The sequence below is a fragment of the Carettochelys insculpta genome, chromosome 30 (assembly GCF_033958435.1).
Source record: "Carettochelys insculpta isolate YL-2023 chromosome 30, ASM3395843v1, whole genome shotgun sequence".
NCBI lineage: Eukaryota > Metazoa > Chordata > Testudines > Carettochelyidae > Carettochelys > Carettochelys insculpta.
This window is the reverse complement of record NC_134166.1, coordinates 12,468,643-12,492,653: the sequence shown is the minus strand read 5'-3', so window position 1 is coordinate 12,492,653 and position 24,011 is coordinate 12,468,643. Positions and strand designations below refer to the sequence as shown.

Below are 24,011 nucleotides of genomic sequence, written 5' to 3'. Positions count from 1 at the left end.
CCGCCCGTGGATAGAAAAAAATAGAGGGGATGCTGGTACGAGTGGCTGTGACATAGAAAGTTGGGGGCCCAGTGGCCTCACGATTCAAGAACCAGAAGGCAAATAAAAAGAACCCGACTTTTCCAACAAATAATCTCGTGGGTTTTATGCCACTCTCGTGATTTTGAGCGGCCAGGCTCCTGATGGCTAACCAGCTGACAATGCCACTCCACAATGCCTGCTATTTATGCACTAGTCATAGCAACGTTCTGACATGCTGCATTGAGCAATGGCAAGAGAGACTCCGTGGCATCAAAGCTTGTCTCTTTCACAAGAAGTTGGGCCTTAGTCTGTCAAGCAGACAGGTCAGAGCCCAGGTTTAATTAGCCTTGTAAGCAGAGGTGTCGTCTCAGTGGCATGGGGTAAATAAGGCAGATCTCTGCCAGAGAGGGAAGCACCCCATACACCATGCAGAAAGGGCCCTGTGGTTCCTAACTAACCATCCCTCCTGGGAGGGCAGAATTGTCCAAATTCTCATGATTTTAGCCCAGTGCTTGTGATTTCAGAGATTTTGCTCAGTGCCCCTGTTGGGGTAATCCAGCGATTTAACTTTCACTCTAAAATACTTTGCTTGTCCTCTTGGTGGCAGACGAGAACTGGATAATGCACCATAAACTCTTACATATTTGGAAACCCCAGGACCTGGAGGTTGCCAGATATTCAAGTGTTCTAGTTTATTGCAAGTGGGCTGCGGGGATACACAGACAGGGGTCAGTGACCCCCCCCATAAGAAAGTTCAACCCCCTCCCTGCACACTTAGCGCTGGCACCCCCCTTTTACCTTTCAGTGGAGACAGCAGGAGCCGCTAACGGGGCTTGGAGCTCACCATGCAGCACGGGGAGCCCCCGCCTGCTCCCCTGAAGCCAACCCCCTGCCTAGACACCAGAGATCTGTGAGCGTCCCCACGGCACAGCGGGACTGTCTTGGCAGCTCCGAGCAGAGAGCTACCAATAAACCCACTCAGCCTGTCGGGGCTTGCGCAGCATCCCAGGACTGTCCAGAAAAATAAAGGGAAGCCACATCGTGGCTCAGGGTTTGCCAGCATTGTGCCAGTTGTCTGAGAGTTTGGGGTGATTGAATACCGGCTGCACAAGCGTTCACTGTAATTTGTCCTGGCTCCTGAGTTCTCAACTTTGGGCCTTTATTGGGGAATTTCAGGTTCCACCTTTGAAAACAAAACCAGCGGGGACTTTCCTCGTCCTGGTCTTAGAGGAGAAAAGTTGGGGAAAGGAGACGCCGGAAAGGCTCAGAAAGCCAAGGGAGCAAAACATTTGGTCTTAAAAGATCGTGACTTTTCGCGAAATGTCCTATTTCCCAGGATCTGACTCGTGACTTTTAACCCTACCCTGGCTAAAGGGCCTCTGTGTTAAACTGGCACTAGTCCTAGAGGAAATATTCCAACCTTTTGTACCCCCATGACCTCATTTAGTATCCAATCGGAGCAGCTCAGCACCTTTATTTGTAACTGAGAGGTGAGACAGAGCCATGGTTCCTACTGTGCAGATGGGGAAGCTGAGGCACTGGCTGTAGGGGGACTAGGGAGGGTGCTGTCACCTGCAGATTCATCTGTGCCCAGTGGAAGGAGCCCATGACTGGGACTCAGCTGGGTCCTTGCCTAAGCACTGTTCCTTATAGAATGAGGTTTACCGTATTCGAAATAAGCCATCGGCTAGTTCGAAATTATAATTTCAGTTTAGCAGCTGTGCTGGGTAGACGCAAGTATAATTATCCCGAAAGAGCCACCGTTGTATCTTTGCTGAATAGACACACCCTAGCGGATCCAAACTCTGCTTTAGAGCTGGGCTTTGCCAGTCACAGCTCTCAAGGCCAGAGGGGACCTTGTGCCTACCCAGGCTGGAGGACCTGCCCACAGCCATTCCTGCCTACAGCCCAGATCTGAGGGTTGAGCTAGAAGTGATGATTTTCAACCTGTGGTCTGCACAGCTGGGGTGGAAGATCACAGTCGGTGGCTGAGATTTCCAAAGGGGGCCACACATCCCTCTGAAGTTTGTTCAGGGCTCCACTTGTAAAAAAGACCAAATTAGTGGGTGTTGACCTCTACCTCTTTGCAGGTGCGTCGTTAGTGCCATCTGATTGGGTATTCCCATTCAAGAGAGAGGTCTCAGAATCGTTGTGGGCAGTTCTCTGAAAACATTCACTCAATGTGCAGCAGCAGTCAAAAAAGCAAACAGGATGTTAGGGATCACTAAAAAAGAAATACAGAATAAGACAGAGAATATCTTGTTGCCCTTATATAAACCCATGGTACACCCACATCTGGAAACCTGCAGGCAGATGCGGCAGCCTCATCTCTAAAAAGATAAATTGGCATTGGAAAACATTCAGAAAAGGGAACAAAAATGATTAGGAGTTTTGAAAAACAGCTGCCGTTTGAGGAGAGGTTAAAGAGATGGGACTTTTCGGTTTAGGGGAAACTGAGAGGGGATATGACAGAGGTCTATAAAATCATGACTGGTCTGTAAGCAGTAAAAAATGAAAATATATTTACTTGGTCCCATAACATAAGAACTTGGGGTCACCAAAGGAAATTAATGGGTAGCAGATCTAAAACAAACAGCAATACAAGCTGAACCTCTCTGAGCCGGAACTCTCTCGTCCAGCAACCTCGGTAATCCAACATGATTTTAGTTAGCCAGACAACCACTTTGTGTGGCTGTGGCCAAGTTTCCTGGGGTCCCAAAAAGTTTGTTTCCAGCCATCAGTCCTGGTTCTCAGTGTTCTGTGCAGTCCTTTAGCTGCCATTCACCCCTAAATGTCTTCTAAGCAAGCAGTGGAAGTGTGGGTGATGCGATAGACAGTATTGACCTCCCATGGCCAGGCAAATTCTCTTGTCCAGCACGCATCAGGTCCCAAAGATGCTGGATGAGAGAGGTTCAACCTGTACTTCTTATGCAACGCACAGTCAACCTGTGGAACTCCTTGCTGGAGGATGTTGTGAAGGTTCAGACTAACAGGATTCAATAAAGCACCAGAAAAGTTCATGGAGGATAGGTCCACCAATGGATATTAGCTAGACTAGGTAGGAATGGTGTCCTTAGCCTCAGTCAGAAGCTGGATGTGGATGACAAGAGAAGGATCATTTGAAAATTCCTGGTCTGTTCACTCCCTCTGGGCCACCTGACATTGGCCACTGTCGGAGGACAGGACACTGGGCTTGATGGCACTTTGCTCTGACTCTTTGCAGCTCTCAAGCCCTTATCTTGTGGCTGAGCCAGCAGAGCCCTTGGAGAGAAACGCCTGCTCTTGCCAGCAGCTCTCCAAGTGGCCACAACTCCACCTACCGCCGAAGGCAGTTGTTCCCAGGGGTTAATTCCTTTTTAATTCCACTTGGTTTCCAAGCACATGTCGAGGCGAGAGGGCTGCATGAGTCATCCCTCGGGCTCCACTCAGCAGCACACGCAGCCTAATTACCGATGTGTTGGCACAAGGTTCGCTTGGTAGCCCTGCATATGGCACAGGAGACGTGGAAATCTCTGCAGCTCCCTATAAACACAACACTCCTCCTGTCCCTGGCCCCTCACTTACCCTGAGCCCCAGAGGGGGGAACTCCCAGCAGAAGGACCAGGGCCTCGAAGATGCTGGGCAGCTTTTGGGCAAAGAGGTGCCAGCTTTCGGGAGTGCGCTTGGGAGCGGATGGCAGGAACCCTGGCCTGAGCCGATACCTGGACAGCCGGCAAAGTCTGCCCACGGCTCCTGTGGAAATCTCCTGTTTCAGCAAGGCAGCCGAGTTGGCCCGGCTTCTTCGCCCGCGGTCCCCTCCCGTGGAGGTTGCAGGGGGCACGAGCCGGGGGGATCCATTTCTCCGTCTCCGGTGGGGCTGCTCCTGATTGACACCAGGGTGAGCGAAAGGGGGATCAGCTGTGCCAGGTCTCTCAGTGCTGCCTCTCAGCCCCCTGCTGTCCCAACGAGCCCCGACCCAGCTCTTCCCGGCCCCTCACACAGCTCACTGCTAGCCGGTGCTGGGATTCTTCCACCCCCAGCTCTGCCAGTGCCCCGACTCCCAACTCGCAGCCCCTGCTAACTCAGCCCTAGTCTCCCCCAAGCTCTGCCGGTGCCCCTCACTCCCGATCCGCAGCCCCTGCCAGCCCAGCCGTGGGCTTCCCCCAGCTCTGCCAGTGACCCTCACTCCTGACCTGCAGCCCCCCAGTTCTTCCAGGGCAGACTCACAGGTAGACAGCTGTGGGTGTCTGAGGCTAGAGAGACAAGAGTCCCACCCAGAGCCTCTCCCATCCTCATTTATGTCTCCCAGCACCTTGCCCCCTCCCACAAACAGCCCTCGCCTCCTGATCTCCCCACAAAATCGCTTCCATCCGCCTCCCACATCCAACCTCTCTCCCCGCCTCCTGGACACAGTCATGACGCAGCCTCTCTCTACTGGCTGCAGACCAGCTCTCGCACTGCCTGGCCGATGGTGTCCACGGTTGGGCTTGGGAGGCAGACGCTGCTACTTCCCTCTCGCTCCCTTTTTCTGCCCTGTGACTCCCCGAACCCTCCCCTGCTTCTGCAAAGGGCCTTAGCGGCTAAAGGAGAAACGCACCTCTGGGACGCGGTCTAGAGCCGTACATTCTAGAGCCAGTGGGGACTGTCCTGCAGATCCCTCTCGCCCTCCTATGCAGCCCAGGCTAGAGAACCTCCCCCAAGGATGCAGACTCCAGCCCCCATCTGAGGATCATAGACTCCTAGGGCTGGAAGGGAGCTCAGGAGGCCATCAAGTCCAGCCCTCTAACCAAAGCAGGACCTACCCCAGCTAAATCATCCCAGCCAGGACCTTGTCAAGCCAGGACTTAAAAACCTCTGGGGATGGAGATTCCACCACCTCTCTTGGCAACACATTCCAGTGCTTCACCACCCTCCTGGGGAAATAGTTTTTCCTCATATCCAACTAGACCTCCCCCACTGTAACTTGAGACCATTGCTCCTTGTTCTGTCTCCAGGTTGAGGGGAGAATACTGCCATTGATCTAGCCCTGGCTATGGAAGGGTAAGGTCAGTGTTTTCCTCAGTCAGGGAAGCTTGTAACCACCTGCAAGCAGATATGAACCGGGGACCTCTGGAGCTTAGGGCAGGTGTTGGTGCTAAAGCCCACAGGGTGCTCATCTTAGGCTGTAGGGTGCCCTTGCTCGTTCTCTGTGAAGTGGGGTAGGTGCCACTACACAAGACAATGAACCACACCCGGGTGTGAGGATTACATAAGATTTTTCATCCCGCACAGCTGTAATTATGCCCGTGTCAGTTCCCAGGATGAACCAGCCCTCAGCCCCTTCTTCAGCGTTCCTCCTCATTTTGTCTATCCATGGGTGGAATAAATTTTGTTGCACACACCAAGGCCTGGGTGGATGCGCACCACCCATGGAAACACAGGCTGCCAGCTCGGCATGGCTCTGGGTGCTCTTGCTAATCGGCTGGGTGGCCCCTGACTCTCTCCCGAGGGCTTGGCTTGCAGGCTTACACTTCTTGCAAGATCATTTCCCCATCCCCCGGTTATCCTGGCTAATGAAAGCAGCTTTTAACATAAGCAGGGGAATGCCCCGACTCTTCCTGAGGGGGGAAAAAAAAACTAACCCTCTCTCCAGGGTATGTTTTGCAGAAGGAGGGCCCAAAGGATAAATTCTGGAAAAGTCAAAGGCTGCTGCTATGGGGGAAGGTGGGCGCTGTGTCCTGGCTGGAACAGGAGTCAGGCCTAGCAGTTAGAGCAGATTGGGATCCAAGTGTTGGTTCCCAGGCTCATTGCTGAAAATAGAGAGCAGGCACAGGCCCAGCAATGAGATAAAGTCAACAATTGAAGGGGCAGAACAGGACTGAGCTATCTGGATTGGAACAACCCAGGGGCAGGGCTGGGAACAAGTCGACAAGGATTCGTCTGCTGACACTTTCCACTGAACAGCCTGACTTTGATTTCTGAAAGTTGCTCTAACCTCTTTCCAGACCCCTGGTTTCAAGGCTTCAGCCTGATGTGTTTTCAGCACGTACACCTGCATGCTAAATTAAGTGTACAATCCTCTCACTGGCTGATTGCAACATCACACAGCTTTATTTCTTTGACACCACACTAGCCCCAAAACCAGGTCAAGACAAAACAGGCTGCTCCTGGCAGGGCAGAGAGGCCCTTGCTCTTGGCTGGCTCTTTGCAGACTGACTCAGGCTTCCACCTTGAGCCCCCCAACCTGCTAGCAGAACCAGAAAACCCCTTGTAAATGAAAGCCATCAGTTGTCACATAAGCCTAGTTTTCCACACTCCACAAGTTCTTGCTAAGCAAGCACTAATTTGAGCTTGCTAGGTGTGCCTGTGTGTTTTGAAATAATACCTTCCCTGACCTTTTCTTGCCCATCCCAGCTACACCCTGTCATTATTGGAGCTTGCCAAGGTCTGAATGTGGAAGGAATGGGGTGGCTGTGTGTGTAGCCATGCCAGGGTTGTGTCACGTTTGACTCTCTCAATCCTCATGGAACCAGCTTCGGAGAACACCACAGGCACACAGCTGGTGCCTTCTCTGTCACCCCTTTGGCTTGAGAGGCATGCCCAGCTCTGGGGCTCGGCACAGTTTTACCCAGCAGGAGGGTGTGCTGACACAAATCAAACCTAGTGCTGGGTGGAATCTGGTCTTTCTCTTGGGGCAGAGTTAAGGTTACCTGAAACAATGGCCACAAACTGAAACTTCTCTTCCATGGGGAAGTTCCAAACTTTTGAATTTTTTTTTGTTTTGCATTCCAAGTTAGCACAAAAAGGTGAAACTTCCCTCGGGAACACCGATTCCAAACAGTTCTTGCTGTGAATCTTCTAAGCATTTTGTTTTGGCAATGACAAACTCTTTCATGGTGTGGAAGTAAAACATCTCAGTTCTGTGATGTTGAGTCATTGCAGTTTCATTAGATAAAAGCATTATGTTCCCATAGTGTTGCAATGTAAATGTCACCTATATAAAATTACAGGTCATATGTCTGGCTGCCAATCAGTATCAAGCAGAGTTACCCAAGAGTTGGTCCAGGGGCCAGTTTTGCTCAACACACCTATCTCATAGAGCTGGAAGGGACCTTCAGAGGTCATCAAGTCCAGTCCCCTGCCCTCTCAGCAGGACCTATCACCTTCCATGACAGATTTTTTTTTAATTTATTTGCCCCAGATCCCTAAATGGCCCCCTCAAGGATTAAACTCACAACCCCCTGGGTTTAGCAGGTCAATGCTCAAACCACTCAAACAGCTCCATTAATGACCTGGCTGAGGGATGGATTGCACCCTCAGCAAGTTTGCAGATGACGCTAAGCAAGGGGGACAGGTAGATACACTGGAGGGTAGGGATAGGGTCCAGAGTGACCTAGACAAATTGTAGGATTGGGCCAAGAGAAACCTGATGAGGTTTCACAAGGTCAAGTGCAGAGTCCAGTAAGACTCACAAACACAGCTACAGGTTGGGGACCAACTGGCTAAGCAGCAGTACAGAAGAAAAGGACTTGGGCATTACAGAGCATGAGAAGCTGACGATGAGTCAGCAATTCACTCTTGTAGCCAAGAAGGCTAACGGCATTTTGGGCTGCACGAGTAGGAGCATTGCCGGCAGAGCTAGGGACGTGATTATTCCCCTTTATTCGACGCTGGCGAGGCCACACCTGGAATATTGTGTCCAGTTCTGGGAGGCCCACAACAAAAAAGATGTGCACGTGTCGGAGAGAGTCCAGCGGGGGGCAGCGAAAATGATGAGGGAGCTGGAGCATATGACCGACAAGCAGAGGCTGAGGGATTTGGGGGTATTTAGTTTACAGAAGAGAAGAGTGAGGGGTGATTTGATAGCAGCCTTCAACTTCCTGAAAGGGGACTCTTAAGAGGATGGAGAGAGGCTGTTCTCAGTGGTGACAGATGGCAGAACAAGGAGCAATGGTCTCAAGTTTCAGTGTGGTCAGTGTAGGTTGGCTATTAGGAAAAAATATTTTCCCAGGAGGGTGGTGAAGCATTGGAATGTGTTGCCTAGAGAGGTGGGGGAATCTCCATCCCTCGTGGTTTTTAAGTCCCATCTTGACAAAGTCTTGGCTGGCGTTCTTTAGTTGGGGTGGGTCCTGCTTTGAGCAGGGGGTTGGACTTAATGACCTCCTGAGGGTTCCTCCAATCCTATGATTCTATGATTTTAAGCAGGGGCGAAAGTAATTTAAAATGTCCTAGTCTATGCAGACTGAAGGATGCCTACTACTACCTACATGTACAGTCCTATTGCAACCTGACTCCCTGCCAGCTCTTTAAATAATTCCCTGCTGGCTTTTGCAAGCACACCTGCTTAATTTCACTTCGGCCTGGAAGGATCAGATTTTTAACAGTCAATGTTGGTGAAAACCTTGACTTCCCCAATGCCACTGAGACCTAATAATCACAACGTACGAGCAAAAGATGACTTGAGAACATGTTGGCATTTGGGTTAAGTATAGTTAATTTCTCCAGCTTGGTGTACACTGGAGAACACTATTTTAATGGTGATAACTCTTTAATAGCTATCTCAGAATAGGGGCTGTATAGACAGGAAATAGGGGCTACTTTGAAATAAACTATTCCGAAATAGCTTATTCCTAAATAACTCTGCTGGGTAGACATAGAACACTGGTTGCAAGTGCCTGGCTTTTATGGGCTTCCAGGGGCTCTAATCCAAAATAGGCTCTATTGTGTGTCGACACACTATTTCAGATAATAACAGAGAGGAAGCCATGCTAGTCTATACTTTTTATTTCAGATAAGTTTTACTTAATCGGAGGCTTCCCTGTAGTATGGATGCATTATTCCGACATAGCTTATTTTGGAATAATAACTCCAGAATAAACTATTCCAGAATAACTCTGCAGTGTAGACATACCCTTGCACTGCCAAAACTAAGATTTAAAAATTTCTGGAAAACAAACGTTGACGTCATCTGCCAAAATGATACAAAACAAATATTGGATTCTCCCCAACCAAACAACTGGCTTATTTGCCCTGGTCTTTTGTCAATTCAAATGTAAAGTCCGTCCTGCTGTGTGCCTGTGAATCATGGCGCACCACAAAGTCCTCAACACACAAACTGCAGACATTTTTGAATAGATGCCTGAGGTACATATTACAAATAAGATGGCAAGACAAAGTCACGAATGAACATCTGTGGACACGAACAGGCCAAGAGCCAGTGGGGATCCAAATAAAAAGGACAAAATGGGGATGGCTGGGACATACTTTGAGGAAATCCCCATCCAGCATTGTTTGTCATGCCCTGAAATGGAATCCTCAGGGGAAACACAGCCGAGGAAGACCCCAAATAGCATGGAGGAGATCTACAGTCATGGAAGCACAAGAACTGGGATATTCATGGGGCCAGATTGAAGCCATTGCCCAAGATAGAACCAGATGGAGGAGCCTTGTGGATGACCTATGCCCCACTGGGGGTCCACGGGTTTAACTTTAACTTTGTCCGGTGGGATGCTGCTCTGTCTATGGGCAAAAGAGGTAAGACACAACTCTAATGGCACGTGTGTCTCACAAGCCTTCCCTTTAGGGGAGCTTACGGCCCCGCCTCAGCACTCAGCAAATAAAGCTCGTGAAGAATGTCCTTGGTGAAGAGCAGGATGTGGGCGGAACAGCTGCTGTTGAAATAGCGCCATGGTAAACAACTGTGAGTGAAATTCTTTCAGCAGGTGAGATCTTTCTTTCTTTCTTTCTTTCTTTCTTTCTTTCTCCTCATCTACACTCTAAACTTAGATCAACCAACTCAGGGCTGTAGAAAAATTCACACCCTGATTCCATACTTAAGCCAACTTCATTCCTGATATAGATGGGGCTAGACCCATGGAAGAATTCCTCTTTGGCCGAACTACCCATCCACCTGCAGTCAGGGAGGTGGATTACCTGCATCAACAGGTGTCAGGAATGAATGCCTATAAAGGTTGAACCCAGAAGCTACATCTACACCAGAGAGTTCTGCAGACAAAACGCTGGTTTTGTTGACAAAACTTGCAGAGCATCCACGCTAAAAATGTCCACCCAGTATGTCGACAGAACTCGGCACTTTTGTTGACAGTCCTCTGCCTGCCCCCCATGAGGCAGAATGCCTTTGTAGACAAAATCTGCTGAAAAAAAAAGCCACGTGGACACTCCAGAAGGCCCTCTGTCAGCAGCCAGGACTTCTGGGTCACTGGGCAGCCCTATCTGCTGTACTTCTAGTTGGCTGTTCTGTTGAGAGAGCAGGTGGGGAGACCAGCTGCTCTTTGTCAAGAGAGCGGATCGACAGAGCAATCTGCCTTCGTGTCTGGCCGTGATCTGTCAACAGACGTTTTTTCGGAAGGTATCTTCCGACCGTAGCTTCTGTTGACAGATTGCTGGAGTGCAGTCGTAGCCAGAAAGAGGGGGTTCTCTCAAGCAGCCAGGCGACCCAATGGGAAGAGAGAGAGAGAGATTTTGAATTGAAGCAGTTACCTACTCGGGGGATCTTTTCTTTCATGTGGCCTGAACAGAGAGAGATGTTTAAGCCTGAACAGGGCTTAAGAAATTCATAAATATCCAGACCACAAGGAAATCTGGGCATACAGATATGTAAGTAGAAGGGAAATGTTTAGTCAGATGCGATCAGGTTATGTTTTATTTTGGAATAGGTGCCGGTCTTCTCAGGCTGGCTGATGTAAACCACTGTACATTGAGGCTACTTCTACAGTACAGAGGTCTTCAGAAAGAACTTCTTTCAAAACAGTGCGTCCACACACAAAAAATCACATCAGAAGAGTGATCTGCTCTTTCCAAACAGACCGTCCACACAACCCCACTCTTTCGAAAGAACCGAAAAATCAGGTGCCCCAAGGACTGCTCTTTCAACAGAAGGTCCCTGTGGGACATCTACACACATTTTCTTTTGAAAGAAAGCGCTCTTCCTGAAACAGGAGTGGAAAAGCACTTTCAAAAGGAGCACCACATTCTTTCAATTTACTTTCAAACGAACACTCCTTGCCTATAGACACTTTGCAGGATCTTTCGAAAGAGCCTCCTTTTTCTGAAAAATCTTTTGAACTTGCTAGTGTAGATGCAGCCTGTAACTTCTCAACTCATTCCCGGGGAGGGATTCTCTGAGCTTTCATCTACCTTTTTTCAAGTTTTCCTGTAACACCTAGCAACCAAGTATGCTTTATCACTTTCTTTGTATACTTTATCTTTCATTAATAAATCATGTTTAGGCCAATGATTATGATTCCTGTATCCCAGAGAAGGGTCTGTGTATATCCATGCCTAAGACTGAAGGGTCAGATGTCAGATTACAGTTTAATTTCTTTCTTTTTTTTTCAAGCTCTCTCCTAAGAGAGGATTAAGATCTTGTGGTCACCCCCACAGGGAGACATCCCAAGTGTGTCTTCCTGGGTTTTAAAGGGGATGTTTTCTCATTTGGATGGTGGCATCCACCTCCAAGGTCGGGAAATCTGTGACCGTGGGAAGCTTTCAAGCAGAAGCCTCTCGAGGCAAGGTATTTTTAAGGTCTCTTTCTGCACTCAGAGCGTGAGAGTGAGGATCAGCCCTGACAACAGGAAATACTCTCTCACTGACCTAGGAGCCATGTACATTACAGCAGCATATGCATAATGTAGACAGGGTCTTTCTTTCTCTCTTTCTTTGCAGCACCTGGCTCTTGCTCAATCTGTAGCTCTCACCAAACTAGAGCAATACTCTCATAAGGTTAATTAAAGAGGGGGGAAATAGCTCACACCTCATCATTAGAAAGAGATTAACGAGAGCAACAGAGGCATAGCCTTGCCTGTAAAGCTTCCCAGCTGCCTCAGGGGAAGGCGGTGATGGGGCGTGATGTGGTTAAAAGCAGCACAGCCTGGGAAGAGGTAAGAGAATTGCATGGGGGAGGTGAGAGTTGGTTCTGCCAGGCGTCTGGGCAAAGTTTGGAGTGAGTTTGCATCCCCTCTGCTTGCTGGGCTGGTCTTTAAGGCTGCTCTTCAGGATCCAGCCAGACCCACCCTGCCAGATTCTCTGCAGTGTGGGAGGTTGAGAGAGCACCCGGCTCCTCCAGGACGTGGAGCAGTCATCCCTACTCTGCAGGCAACAGGCAACAACCTTGGCCCTTGCAGGAAGCAGTCTGAGACGGAAACCAAGCCAGGGACCACGGTAAAGGGGCCTGAGCTTTGCTTGGAGGGACAGACTGGGAGGAAGGGAGCTACTAATCTGAGGGAAGCAGAGGGCTGGGCCAGGTTCCCCTGGACAAGAAGCAATAGTCTTAAACTGCAGCAAGGGAGGTTTAGGCAGGACATTAGGAAAAACTTCCTAACTTCCTAACTGTCAGGGTGGTTAAACACTGGAATGAATTACCTGGGGAGGTGTGGAATCTCCAGCACTGAAGATAGTTAAGAGCAGGTTAGAGAGACATCTACCAGAGATGGTCTAGATGGTTCTTGGTCCTACCGGGAGAACTAAACTCGACCTCTCAAACTCCCATCCAGTTCCAGTGTTCTATGATTCTATGACAGCACAGCCTCGTGGCTTGGGGAACCCCACCAGTCCCAGCGTGACCCAAGTGGCATCACCATATCCCAGCCCTTTGATGTACCTATCATCGTCACATTCTATCTTTAATCCTGTTACGGCCCCAGCCTCCAAAACATCCCCTGGCACTGAGTTCCACAGGCTGGCTGCGAACAAGGCCTTCCTCGTGTTTGTCTGAAACCTGCCGCTAGACATTGCATTGGGTTCCTATGTCAGGAGAGGGAGTAAATAACACCTGTCCGTTGGCTTCCTCACCCCGTCTCCATTGTAGGGACCTCCAGTGTCCCTCTGTCATTGTCTCTATGGAACTGAACCGAACCCTTTTGCTCTCTTCTTGTATGGAAGCTGTCCCATGCCCCTTGGCATTTTTGTCACCTTTCTCTGTATTTTTTCCAGTTCTTAGCTATTTTGGGGGGCTGCCGCTGCCCCTGGGGCAGGTGTTTTTGGGAACTGGTCACTGTGACTCTAAGATCTCTTTCTTGAGCGGTAGCAGCTATTTTCAATCCTATCCCTTTGTAGGTACAGCTGGGACTCCGTTTTCTGCAAGTGCTTTTCTTTCCGCTTACCAATGGGATTACATTTGCCACTTTGTTGCTCAGGAAGACAGTTTTGCAAGATTGCTTTGTCACCCTTTGAAGTCAGTTCAGGACTTAACTATTTTGAGTAATTTTATCTCTCTATCCCAACAGCCCCTTTATCTATCCATCTGTCTATCCCAACATCCCTGTATCTATCTTCATACAGCCACCTATCTATCCGCATACATCCCCATATCTATCTGTCTATCCTGACACCCACCTCTATCTTTCTATCTCGATGCATGAAGGGTGAGTCCATCTCTAGTTATTAGCTAGGGTAGGTAGGAATGATGCCTCCAGACTCCATTTCTCAGACGCTGGAGACGGCTGGCAGGAAATGGGTGATTGATGATTACCTCTAACAAGCGGTGCTGTAGCACTCTTGAATTCAAACAAATGTATTAGATCATGACCCACATGACCTGTTGTGTTCGCTCCCTTTGGGGCACTTGGCATTGGACCTTGTTGGAAGACAGGATATTGGGCTAGATGGACCTTTGGTCTGACCCAGTGTGGCTGCTCTTATGTTCTATCTGTCCATCTCCTTCCGCTGCCACCCCTTTCTTTCTGTTTGTATGGAAAGCCAAGGCACCCTAGTTATCAGCAGGAGGGACTGAACCTGTGACCTTGGAGGCTAACACTTTGTGCATCTATCACATGATCCAAAAGCCAAGTGTTTTGCAGCTAAGGCTGTAAAGCAAACTTCACTCCCTTGTCAGTGGACTCAGCTCCTTTGGGTTATCCCCAGCACACAACCTTGCTTTTGAGACCACTGAGCCTTCTGTCCCACCAGGCAGTCTCACACCATGACGCTGATGTCAGTCTACAAGCATCTGGCTGACACTGAACTCACACAGCTATCCATGGGAAGGGACACACCCACCCGAGCTGCACAAATAGTGTCCCAGCCATGCATGAATCATCACTGGGGAGGCTCCAGCTAGTCCCCTCCAGCTCCAGCCCTGCACCCCATGACTGCACCATCTGGTCAGGGTCAGCTCCCTACTGAGTTCACCACTTCTCCCCAGGCAAGTGGCCATGGATTGATCCATGGTGGCACCAGCAGATTTCCCCATCTCTTCAGACAAACTCACTGGTGAGGCTACAGCATTCAGGCTGTTGACTACCAAGCAATGGATTTTAGGTGATTGTAAGTGGCAGATGTGAAGGTCACAGACTGTTACCATCAGGAAGGAAAAAGTAAACACCTCGGCTACCATTACACGGGTGAGTTTTGCTGACAAAATCCTGGTTTTGTTCAACAAAACTCGTGGAGTGTGCACACACTGAATGGTTACGTCTGCACTAGAGAGTTTTGTAGACAAAACTCATGGAGTGTCTACACACAAAGTGCATTTTGTCAACAGAAACCCTGTGATCTGTGCAGACACTCCAGGGGGCCTTTTTGTCAACAGAGTGGCTGAAAAGATCAAGCCGCTCTTATGTAGAGACATGATCTATTGACAGAAGTTTTGTCGGAACATCTCTTCCAACTTCTGTAGACAGATGTTTCGAGTGCAGATGTAGCCAATGTGTTTTCTCAACAGTTTGTCGACAAAACTCAGCACTTTCGCCGGCAGCGTTCTGCCTCTCAGCCATGAGGCATAACGCTGCTGTCGACAGATCCTGTTGACAAAAAGGCTGTGTGGATGCTCTGGGAGGCCTTCTCTCGACGGACAGCACACCCAGAACAATGGGCAGCCCTGTCTGCTGTGCTTCCGGGTGCCTGTGTTGTCAAGAGAGCAGCTGGGCCATCTGGCCGAGCAGAGAGCTCTTCCAATCCGCTCTTAGCGCGTGGTCCCCACTCTGTCGACGGAAGCTTTGCTGGGAAATCTCGTCGGATAGTGACTTCTGTTGCCAGAGCGCTGTAGTGTTACCGTAGCCCTTGTCTAGTGCCCAAATATTTACTCTGCTCAAGAGATAGCTGGACGGCATTTCTCCCCCAGCAGATGGGACAAGCAGGCAACAGATCCTCAGTCCCCAGACTGACCCTGCCTTCACAGCCTGGGACCAAACGCTGTAGCTTTTGTCCTCCAGACGGGGGGGAGGTAGGGATGGGCAGGCCCAGGGATGACAGCACGTCTCTTCTGCACTTTCTCCCAGCTGGAAGGGAAGGTCTTTGCTGGGACCCCCACCCCAGGGCACATGGACTTCGCTACCAAGGATGGGGATGGGGTACTGGTGAGACACCACCACTAGGCAGCTATTCATGGCGACTGCTCGGTGGTAAATGAGAGGCTGGCTGTGGGCATCTCCCAACGCCACAATGTCTTTCAGTCTCAGCTGTAGCAACAGTTCAGAACTTCCCAAATACGGCCGCATATCCAGCCCAGCAGGAGATTACTTCAGCTAATTAGGACTTTTCACATGATACCTCTTCAGGCTCAGTATCCCCATACACTCTATCCATCCATCCATCCATCCATCTGTAATCCCAGAGGTACTAAGACCACATACAAGGGACAGTAAAGTCACTGATATACCAGCTTGGCTCAGAGCTACTTGGCTTTAGCTCATGTGGTAGAGCACAGGGCATTGGCCCCTAAGGTCACAGCTTCAGTCCTTCCTGCTACTGACCAGGTGTGTCAGCCTTACATATCTATCTATTGCCAGGCACCCCTCTGTCATCTATCTATGCATCCCCTTACACCCCACTAGCTATCTGTCCCCATATACCCCCTCCATTGATCTATATCCTGACAATGGCACTGCTTAAAGACCTCCGAGCTCAGGAGAGATGGTGCCCAGGTTCTCTCAGAGAAAAGGGTGAGAATTGGGAGCTGTCAGTGCTCCTGATGTCGATACGCCCTGGCCAGAAGCTGCCCAGCCCACATGGAAGGGGATCCTTCTTCCATGAATGGGTTACAAGGGTTTAAGGCTTTTGAGGAAGGGACTTAGCTTTTGGTTCCGTGTTTGTACAGCACCTAGCACCACGAGTCCTGAGCCCTGCTCACCACTCAGAACTGCTACCATAATGCACCTAATAAATAACCATGATAAAAACAGGCAGGAAAGGACTTCGCTGGGTAAAGGAAAAGTCTCAGGAACATTGCTGTAGCTGTGAAATGACTCAATGCCTGAAACGCCTCCCAGAGGTCCAAGTACCCAGAGTACTGAGTTGGGTTAGTGCTCAGGCCACCTGGGCTGTAATCTCCTCTCAGCCACAGGGGCCGGTCCATTGGCTTGCCTGTGCCTCAGTTTCCCCCACGTGTAGACCAGGGACCATGATACTAATGAGCTGGTCAGGAAAAGCCGACTCATTGAAATTGAAATCATCCATAGAAGCAGCTTGACTGTGACGATGTTCAGCTGCTTCATACCTGATTTCCTGGCTGCTCACCTGCTAGGCTGCCTGAGAGTCGGGGAGGCCAGGGCAGACGAGGTCTGCATCACCCGAGGGTCCTGATCTCAGCTAGGAGAGGTCCTGGTTATCAGCAGCACAGAGAAGTGGGTTGCAAGAGGTCCCCTAGGGATGGGATGAGGTTTGTCCACTGCTGCCCAGCCCTTGGGAGAGTCATCAATGCAAAAGGTGCATCGCTCAGCCGACAGCCCCCGCTGACCAGCAGGGCAAGTAATGCAGAGCGGCAGGGGAGAGCCGTGAGCAGGGCCATCCCTACCCACCCCCGAAACACGCAGCTGTTCAGCACCCCACCAAATGTGGGGCACCAGGGCAGCCTTGGTCTGCGTAAGGACTCCAGCCACCCCCTACCTCCAGCCACCCCATCCTCTCACACACACACATGGCTCACACTGCCCCTGGGCCCACTCTCCTACAGTGGTGAGCAGCCCTGGCAAGCAGCAGGCCTGGGCAGGGCCGGAAAGAAGGGATGCCTTCCTCTTAAGAGCGCCTCTTCTCTCTGGCCGTCGGACCAGTGCTTGCTGCTTCTCTGACCCTCGCTGCCCTCCTGGACCTGCTCTGGATTGCAACTCTCCCGGACCTGGCAGACCGCACGTTCCTGCAGTAAATGGCATCTGGTCTGCCTGGTCTCAGCAAGTCGGCAACCCATCCCCTCCTCCCCTGTGCAGAGCAGCCACACACACCAGCCTCCCTTGGGGCTGGGGGAACTTCCAGTGCTGGGCTGCGTGCGGTACCGGAAGACCCTGAGGGTGGGCAAGGATCTTGAGTCCAAGGGAGCATTGGCCCTGCAGCTAACTGGGGTGGCCACCGTACGGGCCCCAGAGAGTGACTATTCATCAGATGATTACTTGGGGTTGGGCCTGATTGTGACCTGAGGGCATGTTCGGAGCCCGGCGGGCTGCCTGTCTCAAGGGAGATTTCATCCCACGCGTGGTAGTGGGCTCCATGGAAGAATATCTGAAATTGATCAGGGGCGGGGAGGCATTCACACTGCAACTGACACTGGAGCTGGGGCATTCACACTGCAACTGACACTGGAGCTGGGGCATTCACACTGCAATTTGCATTAGAGCTGAGGCATCCATACTGCAACTGACATTGTAGGCAGAGCATCCACACAGCTATGGACACTAGAGCTGGGGTATCCACACTGCAATTGACATGAGGCCCCGGTGTCCACACAGCAATCAGTTTAAGCGACAGCTGCAGAAGGGAGGAGAACTGGTCTGGGGGAAGGGCAGAAGGGAGGGGTTATTTGGGGGGGCAGGCAGTGAGACTGGGAGTTCAAGGTGTGTTTATTGAGCAGCGTGAGCGGGTGGGTCGGGGAGCAGAGAGTCTGGGGAGCTGGGCCAATGGACGTGGGGGGAAATTTCAGCATCTCCCAAGACCGCCGAATTTCAGCTCAGAAGAAATTTCAAAATTTTGGCTTTTGGGGGCAACACATTTTGGAGATTTCCCACCTTGCTGCAGCCGCACAACATGGGGAGGGGGATACCCATGGGGGACAAGGCACCAGGTCACAACCACCCTCTGCTATGCAGCGCTTTGCTGGAACACGATGGGTTGGGAAGGGGGCTGGGGCCAGGGGCGAGACAGTGGCCACAGGCAGCTACGCCCTAAATGACATCCGTTTGGTCCCCCACTCAGTGGCTTAACGAAGAGGCCGGATTCAATACACTCTTCTCTCAGGAAGGCCATGCAAATGCTGAACTTTGTGTGCCTGCTTGTGCCAGCAGGTAAGAGGGATCATGAGTGTGCAGGGGGCGGGTGTCCCTACTGCCCGCCCTGCTAAAGGGGTGAGCCCGGTGTGTGTGGGGGGGTGTGTGTGTGTGTGTGTGTGTGTGTGTGTGTGTGTGTGTGTGTGTGTGTGTCCTTGCTGCCCCCTGGTGGAGGGAACGGGCCCTGCGCTGTGTGTTTGTGATTGTGCGGTACTCTTCAGCCCCTCCCCTCACCGACACACACACGCGCGCGCTTCACTTGCATTTCTCGCATGGGCCAATTCCCCTCTGCTCCCGCGGGGTATGTCAGACGTAGCTCGGCTGCACTCCAAGAGGCTGGTTCTTCGTCCAGCAGGCATGAGACTAAACATCGGCCCTGGGGGTTGTGAGTGACTGACTCCCCCGCACACCCACCCCCTGCTGCGGCATCCCCAGTGCTGTTTTGTTCTTCCCTTGCAGCCCTGGCGCAGACGGACACGCGGATCGTGGGGGGCTACCCCTGCGAGAAGCCCCAGCCCTGGCAGGCCGCTGTCTTCGACAGAAACAAGCTGTACTGTGGAGCAGTGCTCTTGAACAAGGACTGGGTGGTGACAGCTGCCCACTGCAGGCTGCCTGGGTAGGTTGGGGGGAGTACCCTGGCTAGAAAGGGTGACCACGGCTCTGTGTGTGTGTCTTGGCAGCGCCTGGCACAACAGGGCTCTGATCTCGGTCAGGGTCTGGGCAGCGCCTGGCACAATGGGGCTCTGATCTCGGTCAGGGTCTGGGCAGCGCCTGGCACAACAGGGCCCTGATCTCGGTAAGGGTCTGGGCAGCGCCCGCCACAACGGGGCCCTGATCTCGGTCAGGGTCTGGGCAGCGCCTGGCACAACAGGGCTCTGATCTCGGTTGGGGTCTGGGCAGTGCCTGGCACAACAGGGCCCTGATCTCGGTTGGGGTCTGGGCAGTGCCTGGCACACCTGGTTCCCACTCCCGCTGTGAGGCCAGGCCTGCAGCCTACTCTCGCTCAGCAGTTTCACAGTCAGTTTCCCCAGACAAGCAGCTGTTTGCATTTGCTTCCAGCACGACCACCATCCGTGTGGGTGAGTACAACCTGAGGCAGCTGGACAACTCGGAGCAGATGAAGAGCACGTCCAAGATCATTCCCCACCCCAGCTACAACCCTGCCACCAAGGACAATGACCTCATGCTCATCAAACTCAACTCTTCCGTGCAACTGAATAACAATGTGCATCCCATCGCTCTGGCCAGCAACTCCGCCCCAGCAGGGACCATCTGCCAGGTGTCCGGCTGGGGCACCACCACCAGCCCCAAACGTACGGTGACTCATGTGACAGCATCAGCCATGAAGCGGGGACCTCTGGCACCCCAGCACGGGGGTCGCGACAGCTTGAGCTAAAAGGCCCAGCTGTGTTAGCCAGGGCTGAAGCCAGTTCAGCCACCACTAGAGGGGAGTACTGAGCTGTTCTGGGCTCAGTCCAGCCTTAGAGAAGCAGAGAGTGGGGAGGGGCGGGGGGAGGGGGTTGAATTCCCATCCTATACAAGTACCAGAGGGTAGCCGTGAGAGTCTGTATCTGCAAACACAAGTCCCCTGGCACCTTATAGACTAACACATTTTTTGGCACATAAGCTTTCGTGCATCTGATGAAGCGGGTCTTTGCCCATGAAAGTTTGTGGTCCAAAAAATCCTTTAGTCTGTAAGGTACCACAGGACTTCTCCTTGTTTCCATTCCATGTGGAAGGTTCAGAAAAGGGCAACAAAAATTATTAGGCGTATGGAACGTCTGCTCTATGAGAAGAGATTAAGATTGGGACTTTTTAGCTTGAAAAAAAGGTGATTAAGGGGGGATATGACAGAGGTCTATAAAATCATGATTGGTGTGGAGAAAATAACAAAGGAATTGTTATTTACTTCTTCTCACAACACAAAAACTAGGGGTCACCACATGAAATGAATAGGCAGCAGGTTTACCACAAACAATAGGGACTATTTTTTTCACACAAGGCACAGTTAACCTGTGGAACTCCTTGCCAGAGGATGTTGTGAAGAACAAGATTATAGTAAAGCTCAAAAAAGAACTAGATAAATTCAGGGGGGATAGGTCCATTAATGGCTGTTAGCCAGGATGGGCATGGAGAGTGTCTCCAGTCTCTCCAAGAGGCTGTAAATGGGCAAGAGGGAATTGATCACTTGGTGGTTCCCTGTTCTGTTCATTTCCTCTGGGGCAGCTGGCATTGGCCACTGTTGGAAAACAGGGTACTGGGCTTGATGGGCCTATGGTCTGACCTAGTACGGCTGTTCTTATGTGAAATTTTCCAAATACTGAGAAAATTTCCCATCCTGAACCAAAATTTCAGCTTGGGGAAGGTCCATCCTAGCCTTTTGTTTGGTCGACTTCAGAATGTTTCCTTTGGCTTTCAAAATTTTCCCTCTTTTCTCCCTCCCCTTAAAGTTTCAAAATAAAAAATTCTTTCCACTCCAGCTCCTTCTCCAGCAACGTTTCCCAATTTGAACAAGTTTTGAGAAACTCTTCAGCAATTTTGAAACTCCGGTATCCAATCATGGTTTAAGTTGGGAAAAAATGGCTGGCAACACCCTGGTTTCATGATAGTGTTCAACAAAAGGGCACGTTGTGGGGCAAAAACTGTTGAATGAATAATTAATAGAATTATAAAATAGAATCCTAAGGCTGGAAGGAACCTCAGGAGGTCATCAAGTGCAACCCCCTGCCCCAAGTATGACCATCCCCAACTAAATCATCCCAGCCAGGATTTTGGGACTTAAAAACTGCCAGGGATGGAGATTCTACCACCTCGCCATGTAACGCCTTCCAGTGCTTCACCACCCGCCTGGTGAAATGGGTTTTCCTAATACCCAACCTAGACCTTCCCCCCTGTAACTTGAGCCCATTGCTCCTTGTTCTGCCGTCTGTCACTACCCAGAACAGCCTCTCTCCATCCTCTTTAGAGCTCCCCTTCAGGAAGCTGAAATCTGCTATCAAATTACCCCTCACTCTTCTCTTCTGCAAACTAGAACTCCCTCAGCCTCTCCCTCATAGGTCATGTGCTCCAGCCCCTTAATCATTTTGGTTGCCCTCCAGTGGACCCGCTCCAATGCATCCACATCTTTTCTGTACTGGAGGGCCCAGAACTGGACGCGGTACTCCAAATGAGGCTTTGACAGTGTCAAATAAAGGGGAATAATAACTTCTCTAGATCTGCTGGAAATGCTTCTCCTAATGCACCCCACTATGCCGTTAGCCTTCTTGGCTACAAGGGCGCAATGGTGACTCATATCCAGCCTCTCATCCACTGTAATCCTCAAGTCCTTTTCTGCTGCACTGCTATTTAGTCTGTCTGTCCTCAGCCTAGTCCCACACGCACCAATTTTCCCTTTTTGGGCGCCAGAACAGTGCAAATGAGAATTCAGCGCCATTTACCAATGATTGCACTTTTTTTCTTGTATGCCAACAGTCTCATTCCCGGCCTTGCTGCAGTGCGCCAACCTGCAGATCATCCCCGAGTCAGAATGTCAAAGATCCTACCCTGGTCTGATCACCGACAACATGCTGTGTGCTGGAGTGACAGAAGGAAACATTGATTCGTGCCAGGTCTGTGATGTCATTGCGGACACGTTGGGTAGACATGCCTGGGAAAGAGATTGCCTGTCCTGAAGTTCTTATTCCCTTTTAATCAGCACAGGCGAGGCCATGTCTGGAATATTGCCTCCACTTCTGGGCTCCCCAGTATAGAAAGGATGTGGATGCACTGGAGAGGGTCCTGCAGAAGGCAACCAAAATGAAGAGGGGACTGGAGCACATGACCTATGAGGAGAGGCTGAGGGACTTGGGCTTCTTTACTTTGCAAAAGAGGAGGGAGGAGTGATTTGATAGCAGCCTTCAACTTCCTGAAGGGGAGCTCTAAATAGGATGGAGGGAGGCTGTTCTCAGTAGTGACAGATGGCAGAACAAGGAACAATGGTCTCAAGTTACAGAGGGCAGGTTTTGGTTAGATATTAGGAAACCTGCTTCACCAGGAGGGTGGTGAAGCACCAGAATGCGTTACGGAGAGAGGTGGTGGAATCTCCATCCCTAGAGGTTTTTAAGTCCCAGCTTGACAAAGTCCTGTTTGGGATGATTTAGTTGGGGTTGGTTCTGCTTTGGGCAGGTGGTTGGACTCAATGACCTTCTGAGGTCACTTCCAGCCCTAGGATTCTATGCTTCTAGGATTTCAATGATTGCCAAATTTTTCCCATCCTGAATAAAGATGAAAAGCTGACCTCTCCAAAATGTTGGCCAACCAACAAGCCAACGGTTTGCTTTGCCAGCCGTTTAGTAATCAGCTCTTTACATTGTAATTCCATGCCAGCCCTTTAAGAAACAAAATCATGCTGATTACTTTAAACTTTGATGCAAAAAGTTACTTCGAACCCAGAGACCGGAATTGGCCGAATCTGAATTTGTCTAAGCTGTTTTGATTGTTTCCGGAACTTTTTTCTGAAACATTTTCCAAAACAACCCCTTCCCGTGAAAAATTTCAGTGCTGACGAATCACCATTTGGCAATGGAAAAAGGTTTTATTGGAACATTTGCTGAGTTGAGCGCTAGGGGCAGAAAGAGAGGGGATCTGCTGTAGGCAGAGAATGATTATCATGGGCTGTACACCAAACCCTTCTCACCCTGTTACAGCAGCATGTGGGGCGGAGAGGGAGGGAGGGCTGTTGTAGAAGCTTCCCCACATCTGGAGTATCAGGGATGAAACCTACCACTACTGGGCCTTCAAGGAGTCCGAGCAACCGGAAAAGAAGTTGATTGTAGATGCAAGCAGAGGGCTACAGACCAGGCTTGGTCAGGAATATTAGGGGTGGAGCTTCTGAACTGAAATCGACATGGGGTTCCGCCCAGCTCTGTTCCATGTGATGTTCTATGCAAATTATTTCAGCAGTTGATTTGCATATGTGCAGCTCCCCACCTCCCAACATGGGCTGATCTCCTTTGTCTCCACTGAGCCTTCAGCCCTTCCACCAGCCCACATGTACATCTCAGGGGGGGAGCACCTGGCTGATAACACATTGTTCTGTCTCCACAGGGTGACTCCGGGGGTCCCCTGGTGTGTGGAAGGACCCTCCAAGGCATTGTGTCTTGGGGGCTAGAGGAGTGCGCCCAACCTAAAAAACCAGGCGTCTACACCAAGCTCAGCAAATTCCTTGACTGGATCCAGGGAACCATACGGACCGAGTGAGTCACCCCAGGATCCCCAATAAAACACACGAGACACACCCAGCCTCTGTGTCTTCTTCCAGCCATACAGTCACCGGCTGCCAGAGCAACAGCGGATGCAGTGCAGCCAGGGGGATGGATATTCCAGTCCCCTGAGTCCAGCTAGCTTTTGTGTGGAGATGGCCTGAGAACAGAATTGGACTGATCTCTGAAGGAAAAGTCGAAATAGTGGCCTTTCCTGCACAAAGGCATGTTCCCCAGAAGGGGGCACCAGACACTCCACATGTGACCATGGGCAAGAACTATATGAAGGGCCAGAGTTAAGGGCATACAGATAAAGGGCAGAGTTAAGGGTATGCTAGCTCAGCTGTGAGGCCTTGGCCAAAGGCAGGGATCTCTGGGGGAGATTCAGCAGCCTGGGCTGAGAGCCAGGGGGCCTTTAGCTCACATGGTAGAGCACAGGTCTTTAGCCCCTCTGATCATAGGTTCAATCCCTGGTGCTTGCAACCTGGGTCTGTTGGCATTACACTTGGAAGATATGCCCTAATGACAGTGTTGATTATCTCCTCCTGGGAGTCTTTTCATTGACATCTGATGTGTCTAAAAG

The 24,011-nt window shown here is 50.7% G+C and overlaps 1 protein-coding gene across 1 annotated transcript in view; it reads left to right on the top strand.

Moving 5' to 3' along the window:
• The window catches only part of LOC142003959 (kallikrein-14-like), a 51,229-nt gene extending 27,803 nt beyond the window's left edge, over nucleotides 1–23,426 (top strand). Inside the window, exons 3-7 of the mRNA XM_074981353.1 lie at nucleotides 18,118–18,206; nucleotides 18,648–18,804; nucleotides 19,248–19,501; nucleotides 21,660–21,796; nucleotides 23,274–23,426. Of these exons, the coding sequence (XP_074837454.1) occupies nucleotides 18,118–18,206; nucleotides 18,648–18,804; nucleotides 19,248–19,501; nucleotides 21,660–21,796; nucleotides 23,274–23,426 (790 nt within the window). The remainder of the gene's footprint in view (nucleotides 1–18,117; nucleotides 18,207–18,647; nucleotides 18,805–19,247; nucleotides 19,502–21,659; nucleotides 21,797–23,273) is intronic.
• Nucleotides 23,427–24,011: the final 585 nt, after the last annotated feature.